At 46.1% G+C, this 10,019-nt stretch overlaps 1 protein-coding gene across 1 annotated transcript; it reads left to right on the top strand.

Moving 5' to 3' along the window:
* Window positions 1–3,354: 3,354 nt before the first annotated feature.
* On the top strand, window positions 3,355–9,770 carry LOC147707114 (uncharacterized). The gene is made up of 3 exons (XM_086925627.1): window positions 3,355–3,429; window positions 8,322–8,561; window positions 9,024–9,770. Exons 1-3 carry the CDS (start codon window positions 3,355–3,357, stop codon window positions 9,768–9,770), a joined length of 1,062 nt encoding a protein of 353 aa, XP_086781753.1.
* The last annotated feature ends 249 nt before the right edge of the window (window positions 9,771–10,019 follow it).

Below are 10,019 nucleotides of genomic sequence, written 5' to 3'. Positions count from 1 at the left end.
TCAGTCACTATTGATTCGTACACGCCTGCAGAAACCCTGTGTCCCGCCGCCGGAAGTAGAGAGCCCTGTTGATCTATTTTGGGTAAGAATACTTCACGATTAAACGCGACAATTCAAACTTTTAGATATACTTGCTAGCTACATCTCCCTTTCTCTTTTATTTTTCAGACAGGGAATTATTTTAAACCTCAATTAATCAACTTATCTGGAGGTGGAACAACCCCATTAGAGGTAAACCAATAAGATTTTTAATATAAAAAGACTTTTTGGAATATGTATACATAGTTATATCCTTTCTCCTATCATTACATAGGAATGCCTAAATATAGAACTTCACTTTTGTTACCACTAAAAAATCTAAAACATTCTTTCCAAATGTACAGGGGTCCTCCTCTATCAAAATCCCCACATCAGGAGGATCCCGTTATTTACCAAGTTACCAAGTACATCATTGACTTGAATGACCTAAAGGTTCCGGTCGGCGGGATCAGTTTATAATCTTTTTACCATACAGGTAACCCACTGAATTCTCTTCTCAAATAAAATGAAAAGAATAACATGAATCCCTGAACAGTTTAATTATAACGATAGGTTTGGAGTCTATTTGCATCCTAGTACCTGGAACGATTAATATAACTGATCACTGTATTGATTAAAATCATATGGATTTAAGCATTTGCTAACCATTTGTCCTCTGTATTATGATAAGGGACACATAAAACTCCAATACCTTTATCTTCAGGATACAAATAATTCAGAGACTTATTATTTAACAGCATTAATCAGCGATGAATTTATCAATGAATCTGTCTGTGAACCTATCCATGAAACCACTCTTCATATACCAAGATATAAATCACTTATATAGATACCACCAGAACGAGAAACTAAACCTGGCCCTTCGTATAATATTATCTCTATCCCATGTGACTTACAGCGCTATTTTTTGGAATCCATCCATTTTGGAAATAGAATACTAACGTCTGATCTTGACTAGACGCCGCCATTGAGCCATACATGCTACATCCTTACATCATGTAAGTGTCTTATAACTGCTAAATATATATATATCATTGTCGCATAAAGTTAGGATCAATCTGATAAATTCTCACTATACATCCTCTTTAAGCTCCTGCAACCAGACGGTTAGGATTGCTCATTAAAGAAACTAAGAAAGCAAAGTATTTCCCATACAGCAATATAACAACTCTGTAAGTATAGACTATAACTACAATCATTATCTGCCCATTCGTTAAGGGTCCACTAAGAACCAAATGGCCTTGGGGAGGGTTTTGCTGTTCCCACCTATCACTTACCAAAGGGTCCATTTATGTAATTTTGTATTACTTCACCAAATTGGTCAGTATTGCAAGGAAATGAAACTTAAAGTATAAATTGTCATTATATTATGACTATTGTAAATAGGAAGGTCAATTTTAAGCTACTGTAGAATCTGAAAACAGTTTTTTTAAAGGTTATTTCCAATGTGTGTAATCTCTATTCTTGTGTATATTTATTTATTTAGAAATTTTTGTGGCTGCTCCAGAAGAAGGCGCTGGTCGCCGAAACGCGCGTAGAGTACCAATCTGCCACCTCTTGTTTTTTAACTCTATATGTGTTTGTGTATGTAATGTGATCTATGTAATGTGATTTGTGCATTGTTGTTTAAGTCTAGATTGTCTAAATTATACTTTTTAACATACATATTAAACTTGTAATGCGATATTGTTCTTTTTAATCTTTAATAAATTGTTGAATTTAATAAGCAATTTTGTAGCTTAATTCCCTTCCATTCATTAAAATCTTTTTGATTGTTTCTCATGGTTGCCTAGATTGTTAAATATCAAATGTACACATTGAACACATGTCAGGTTACATCAGGTCATGTTGCACATAATGACTAAGTCTAACACACATTTGGACGTTGTGAATGGCACACAAGTGCATCTTGTGTACCAAGCCCTGAGAGTAGGTGACACAACATATGCATGATCTAGCTACACTGCTGACGAACATGTAGCTGCGTTGCCTGCCACACCATGCTGATCAACTTGCACAGACCACCAGTGTTCTTCACAATGTAAACAGAGTGTGCAATCAGACCACATGTACTACATCATTCATATATGTGTGCACAACACAATTCCAGCAATATGTGTCCATGCAATCTTGTGTGTGGACTGATTGTCCCTCTCACACAGTGATCACATGATAAACATTGCAACATATGACAGGAGCAAGAGAAGTACATGGACACACATTTCATGGCTGACAAGAGTAAGTGCATGTCGAGGCCTTTCACTTTGCGCACACACATGACATGTGAAGGCATCAGTGAGTTGTCTGTCACATAAGCATTCATATTGAGATGCAAGTGCAAGAAAACACTGTGTTGCCATCTTGTCCAAGAAGTAAGGTTGCTGACCCACATTGCTACTGCATACAGTGTCCATATGTGCGGTAGGCGTGCTCCGCATCCGCAGTTCAACTCATTGGACGTACTTGAAGGATGCAACGTAGCGGTAGCGACGGCTTGGCCTCCATGATGTGACACCGCCAATGCCATTGCAGGCAATGGCAGCCGCGAATGCGGCGGTGTGATGCAACATTTGAAAAGTGCTGTAGGTGTGCTCCGCATCAGCGGGTCAGCTCATTGGACATACTTGAAAGATGCAACATAGCGGTGCAGCCCCCAGGCCTCCGCGGTGTGACACCGCTAATGCCATTGCAGCTAATGACAGCCGCGATCGCGGCGGTGTGATGCAACATTTGAAAACCGCAGTAGGAGTGCTCCGCATCTGTGGGTCAGCTTATTGGACATACTTGAAGGATTCAACATAGCGGTAGCGACCACCTGGCCTCTGCGGTGTGACACTGCCAATGCCATTGCAGCCCATGGCAGCCGCGATCGCGGCGTTGTGATGTAACATTTGAAAACCATGGTAGGTGTGCTCCGCATCTGCGGGTCAGGTCATAGGATATACTTGAAGTATGCAACGTAGCGGTAGCGACCGCCTGGCCTCCGCGGTGTGACACCGCCAATGCCATTGCAGCCAATGGCAGCTGCGATCGCGGTGGTGTAATGCAACATTTGAAAACCACGGTAGGAGTGCTGCGCATCCGCAGGTCAGCTCATTGGACATACTTGAAGGATGCCAGCCAGCGAGACCAATTACAATAGCTGGCTATCAATGTAACAACCCCAGGGAACTAAAAATGTCTGTGATAGCCCAACAGATCTTACATGACTTCAGACACTGCTGATTGCCATTACTCCACAGCAAATGATTGTTTCCCAGATACCTGGATACTGTGATGTCGAGGACGGAGAAAGTCAGGGCCAGTCCTTTCACCATGGAGGAGCTTGAGGTTCTGGAGGACGAGGTCCTTGGACAGTATGGGTGGCTTTTTGGTGCGCCAGGTGTACTGGTAAGTGTGACTGAATACAAGTGTGATACTGATCAGGATGTCACCTTGATGTTCCTGTGCACTAGTATGTGCCTGTCAGTGCAAGTTCATGTGCAGGCATCCATTTAGTTATCATTGCATGCACCACACATGGACCCTGTAAATTGCACTGTGACACATGTGCTGAGTAGGTAATTTGAACACCTCTCCCGCCATTTGTGCACTACAGCAATGAACATGTTGCTGTGTGTGAGAAGTTAGCCTGGCATATGATGTCCACTAGTTCAAGGGCCAGATGTAGGTAAAATAGATTTACCGATTTTTAATTACCGAATTTTACCGATTCGGTAATTAAAAATCGGTAAATCTAAGGGAAGGATATGTAGGTATTCCAGATGTGCTGGAATACCGAATCGGAAGAATTCAGTATTTACCGATTCGGTAAATACCGAATCAGTAATGCCCATTCATTTCTATGGGCTTTGAAGCTCATAGGAATGAATGGGCATTACCGATTCGGTATTTACCGAATCGGTAAATACCGATTTTCACAAGGGTGCGGGGGGTGTCACCTTGACACCCTCTGGCACCCCCAAAACAGGCTCGGGTGCCATGTGTCAGGCATACATGCCCTAAGGGCAGGTCTGCCTGTCACATGGCATAGGTGTGCATGCACACATGTGCATGAACACCGGAATCGGTATTTTACCATCAAATTGGATTTGATGGTAAGATATCGATTCGGTAAGGCCTCTGGGACTCTGAAGAGTCCCACCTACATCTGGGTTCCTCAGAATCGGTAAAATGACCGAATATTTATTTTACCGAATCTTTAAAATTACCGAATCGGTAATTTTACCGATTCGGTAAAATAATGCCCCCTACATACCTGTCAGCCATTTACCGATCGGTAACGGCCAAAATCGGCCGTTACCGCTAGGGAAATGGCCTCAAACGGCCACCTACATCTGGCCCCAAGTGGGCACCTTGCACCAGTCTAATTGACCCTTATTGATGGTGATTGTAAAGTCAACCTTATAGAAAGCTATCCTAGTGGTAGCATGGACCAGCAGTCCTCAGGCTAAGACTTCAGAGAGCGTATTAAGCAAGTTGTTTTACCAATTATAATCCCTTGAGTACCAAATGAAAGCACATCACACAAGGTATATATCAAATATAAATGTATTTATTCTAAACACAACCCCTCTGACTGTTTATGAGGTCAGAGGTAAAAGTACAATGCAAGTTACTTAATTAGCAAACGATAAATTGCACAGTATACTTTTTGCCCTAGGGGCCTCACAAACCATGTACTAAAATAGTGGTATAAGAACCATGTGAGAATCAGAAAGCTGGTCTGGGGACTGTGGAATCGCTGGGGCTACTCTAAACAACCAAAGGTTAGGAAGTAGGAGGCCCACGGGAGACGCGTGCAGTGTCTAAACACAGCCGCGAGTTACCATTGACTTTCTATGGGAAAGAAACAAGTTACAATTTTACAATTTAAGGATACTTCTGAATGGACTCTGATAGAACCCTTTTAGACTTAGACACTAGGAGGGCCAATACCCTTGAGACTACCAGAGTACTTGTGAAACCTCACCCACGGTACCGGGTGCATAGGTGTCTTTTGGTGTCGGGTTTCGTCATCGATTTCAATGGAGAGCTGCAAAGAAGTGCTGCAGGCGACCAGAGGAAAAGTGTCCGGGTGGATCCAAGGGTGGATTGAAGATCTGAAGAACCTGAAAGCAGAAGGGACAGAGACTGGGTCACGTGCCAGTGACCAGGATGGTGATGGAAAGCTGCCAGCCAATGTCGGGTGATTTCAGGTGAAAAGGTAAAATGTGTCTCTTCAGCCACGAGGACCAGGAGGCGTCGACGACAACCAGGAGCTAGATACGAGCTGTCCCACAAAGGATCTAGTTGACGGTGTCAGTAGCCAGATTAAACCCAACAAACCTTGGAAAACGCAATCCACACAGGATGTCAAGATTGCCTTCAGTGCAGACCAGCAAGGTCTGTGGCGCTTCTCCTTTGTAGGGAAGCTGGAGCAAGCCTGGAGCATGCAGAAAAGCAAGTTAGATTCAAAAGGAAGTCTTCTGAGGGCTCGCTAGCCAATGGACTAGGAACCAGGAAGACACATTGAGCTGAAATGCAAAAGCAGGGCCCACGGGACACTCGTGGAGTGGGGGCCTCTGAGCTTCAGTGCAAATAGTGCTCGGGTCTGGGGCTTCAAGCACCCCAATGCACGACTTGGAGTTACCTTGTGAAGTGAGTGCAGCTTGTAAAATGCAAGATGTCCAGGAGTTCTGGTCCCACGTCTCTCGTGTCCGCCACGGGTCTCAGCTTTGCTGCGAACAAAGGTCAGGGTCAGAGGTGTCTGGAAGTCAATGTCTTGTGTCGCAGATTCAGCGGGATCCGGTGGGAGCCTTGAAAATGCAGACTGGCAAAGTTGCTGTTGGTGCCTGTTTGAACAGGGCTGTCACTCCTTGACCACAAGGGAGATGTCTTCCATCTTCCAGTCGAAATGGAAAGTTGAAGGTCCAGGATTTATTTTTCAGAGTTTCGTCCAGGGTAATCTAAAGTCCTAGTGACTGGGTTCCTGTACTTATATTAAGTTTAGGGGCTGGACTACCTTTAAGGTCCCTCCTATGGGTGGACCTGAGAAGGGGGTGGTTATACCCCTTTCCCTTTGTCTAGTTTTGTGCCAGAGTTGGGGCAGAGTGCCCCAGCAACCGGTTTGAACTGGGAAATGCATTGAGCACCAAGTGTGCCACAGGCAGTGTCTGGAAAGCATTCACTGAATGCGGCCCTATAATGATGATACTTGTAAAGCGCACTGTTACCCCATCTCGGGGTGTCCTGGCGCTGAAGACCGCTGGGGAACCCGTCCTGGCTTTCCCTGTGAGATGGTCCCTTCTGGGTATCTCCAAGGTGAAACCAGGCATCCCCGGCGTCTGTGTGGGGCCGTTGTAGAGATGAGGCAAGCTTAATGCCCAGAGTTGCCGAGTGTGATCCCTGGTTAGAGTAGGCACCGAGGCGAGAATTATTGAGTCCGTTGACCCTGGTCCACGACCCTGCCGCGTCGGGAATTGAACCCTGGTCCCGGGCCGTTCTCTGCTTCCGGGTCTGCCGCCTCTTACCAGTGAGCCACACCACTGCCCCAATACACAAAACCTTGACTGGGAAGATGCCAGCACCTCCCTGGACAGGAAACCTATTGTCCAGGCCTCCCCTGCCGGAGTTTCATCCAGCAGCAGGAGGGCAGACTCGTGTCTGTGGCAGCAACATCCATTTTGTGATGCTGAGGCTCTGCTTAACTTTAACTGGGTTTACCAGTAACAACATGTCTTCTCCCTCTAGAAGGGTGGAATGCTATCCCTGCCGCCAGAACTGACGGGCAGGGGTAGTATTCCAAAGTGTTTGACACCTTACACAACATGTTTTGATGAAGCCAAATCAAAGATAGCATTAACCGCAAGGATTATAATGCACTTAAGAGTATATGGTATGGCTATATCATACAACAGCTAAAAGGAGATGGTTCCGAAAGCCGCGGAGGGGCTCTGCTTATGCTAGGGCACCGTCTCACATAAAACCAAGCACTCTACCTCCAGGATTGTTGAGGTCTGCCATAGGAGTGACTTATGGGTGTAAATGTGCCTATAGAGTATACCATATCTAAGTAAGGGGTGTTTACACCACCTTACCCAGGCTGTATGAACAGACCTGTGGTGTCAGTTTGGAAGGCAAACCAGGGGTGGCACAATACATGCTGCAGCCCCTGGTAGGCCTAGGGTGCACCTATGCCCTGGCCTAGGCCTAGGGTACACTATACAGGGGCTCACAAGGGTGACTCAGTAACCAATCTGGTATGTACCTAAAGTACATGGCATCAATTTTGAGAGAGAACAGCTAGGCTGTGGTCATGACTGGGGGGGAAACAGCCAGACTAAAGTCAAAAAACCCAAAAATCACAGCAAAAAGTGGGAGTAACCATACGAAGCATACCCTACTCTCCTCCTGAGATGAGCTATTGTAAATCTGGGTCACACTGCCATGTAAAGCAATGCAATGTAAATGATGTTTGTAGCCTCATTAGGCAACATAGCTGACAGGGCAGACAGTAGGGGGTGCCTTGCATTTTACCAAGCTGGCACACGGAGAAATGTTGTTTAGAACAGTCCAAGTCAGGAGTTACTCTGACTGTACCATGTGATGTAATTGCCCACTCACACATGACAAACTCATTAGTGGATGTACATATGTATACTGTATTGGGCCAATGGATGATGTGTCTTGTGAAATTCTATAGGGCATGAGGTTTAGGTGTGCAGCATGTTCAACACACCCATGCATGACTGTTACCCAGTTCTGTAATTTGCTACTCACACACCTATTACCCATAGAGACAGCATAGAACTGAGTATTGCACAATACAGGTATTGACTTTGTGATAAGGGCATGATGACTATGAATATGTAAAGAAATGTGTCTCACACGGGGCAGTGAGGCATCACCATGCCAAGGGCATTGGGGTGTGGGGAAGTGGTTGACATAGTCATTCATGTACAACACATCTCTTGCACTGTGTTACATGTGTTGCTCACTCACAGACTGTGTCACCGATTGATGTCTACTACACCTAGCTTTCAATGCTGCCATTGTGCCTGGGTAGGTGCTGGCCAGGTCCTGTGTACTGCATCATATGTACATAGGTATGTAGTGATGTCAGGCAAATGTACAATGTGTAATGTTGTATGTCCTCTGATGAGGATGTTGATTTTTAGTGTGGCATGCATTTCCATTCTCCTGTACTGACACACGTTGTGAATGCACACAGAGTGTCTGATACTTCCTTTTCTTGTCTCCCATGCCTGCAGTTGAAGGTCAACCAACCTAAGGCCGCATAGAACGACATTGCACGGAAGGTGCGGGCCCTCGGTGTATCAAACAGACGGCACACACACTGCCAAAAGAGGTGGGACAACATCTCCCGTCTCAGCAAGACCGTGGGAGAGGTGACATTGGGGCTGGCACCTCACAAAGGCAGGCAGGCGCGACGGACCCTGACTCCAATTATGTCCCGAATCTTAGCTGTGACACAGCCAGAACTGTATGGACGTCTGAGAGACCATCAGCAGGATACATGTGATGAGTATTCTGAGAAGGCTGACTTTGGGTGTGACTAACTGACTGAATGAATGGCATCCGCCAGCCACTTCTGTTGTCACTCTGCTGATACTCAGTGGCCTATGTGTGGAGTACAGGTGTCATGTTACTTTTATGGATGTGAAACTACATGTTTAAGGTACAATGGCACTTGATGTTGCGTCATGACATGTGCGATAATGCCATGTTGTGCCTTCTGGGTGTTAACAACATCAGCAGGCAGTCTACAGCAGTTTGCAACATGTAAGTGTGAATTTCATGATCTGTCATTTGCAGCACTTTGGAATGGTGTGACCTACACTTCGGTCAACCACGTGCAAAGGTTTTTGTGATTACAACGTGTGTTGTGCAACATGGTGTTGTCATTATGTACATTGGTGTTGTGCATGCATACGTTCTTTGTTTCTCTGTACCGTACTAAACCTATGTCTCTGTACATTGCAGAATCTATTGAGTGCACAGGAGGCAATGAGACGGACACCAGTACTGAAGCATCTGGCACGCATGAGTCACATGAGGTCACAGACACGGAGGTATCCAGCGCTTTGGAGGGGGACAGGAGTGTCCATGAAGAATCGCGCCCAGAGAGCCCAACATCTACATCCGATGACTCCAGTGGGGAATCCGCAGCAATGGTGGCCACAGGGAGTGACAATGCAGAATCTACATCCACAACCCATTGGCCAGTGTCCACCATTCCACCTACTACCGCTAGTGCATTCTGTGCATGCAGGGCTGTCAAGGGTAGAGTCACATTCACCCTAGGCACTGCTGCCCCTGCCCCAGTGTCCCCTGCTGCCATCAGTGTTGAGGTGGTAGACCTCTTGGGGCAGTTGTTTGTGGGGCAGACAGCTCTACTAAATGCATACCAGGATCAGGACATGAAGTTGGGACAAGTTCTGGCATTCATGGAGGGTATTCATTCGGACGTGGGTGGGCTACACAGGACTCTCCAGGGTTTGTCCTCAACCGTGACTGCTGCCATTCAGCTGTCCCTGCCTCAAAGTCCGGCTCATGTACCTTCAACAAGCACCCTGCCAGTGGCAACACCTGTGGAGAGTGTAGACACAACAGAGCTCTCAGGCCCCAAGTTGGTGAGACGCAGCCCACGACAGCACTACCCCAAGTGTGGCAGACGACAAACACCAGCCCCTAAACTGGACACAGGCAGAGAGGGAGACAAAGAATAAGCCCTTCAGATGAGACTCTGGGGCATCAGGCAAAGAAGCAGGCCTCTAGCTCACGTTCCAAGACCTCACACCCAGCACAGAATTCTCCCATCCAGAAAACTGCTGCTATAGACACAAAGTCAGTTGCCATTCTTTCTGTGGTGCAGGTGCAAGGGAAGGATGTAACAACAGCTCCCTAAGACACCCTCACCACAAACCTCCACTCCCACCAACACCCCTGTGAAGCGTAGTCAGGAGAGCAATGTACAT

Source organism: Lissotriton vulgaris, chromosome 6 (assembly GCF_964263255.1).
Source record: "Lissotriton vulgaris chromosome 6, aLisVul1.2, whole genome shotgun sequence".
NCBI classification, from domain to species: Eukaryota; Metazoa; Chordata; class Amphibia; order Caudata; family Salamandridae; genus Lissotriton; species Lissotriton vulgaris.
Note: the sequence above shows the minus strand (reverse complement) of the source record. Positions and strands in the feature narration are given on the sequence as shown.

Coding starts and splice junctions, on each gene's coding strand:
- LOC147707114 (XM_086925627.1), top strand. CDS start 3,355: ATGGAGGAGCTTGAGGTTCTGGAGGACGAGGTCCTTGGACAGTATGGG. Junction 3,430..8,321: donor TTGGTGCGCCAGGTGTACTG/GTAAGTGTGACT, acceptor AAGGCCGCATAG/AACGACATTGCACGGAAGGT. Junction 8,562..9,023: donor ACCATCAGCAGGATACATGT/GATGAGTATTCT, acceptor CTGTACATTGCA/GAATCTATTGAGTGCACAGG.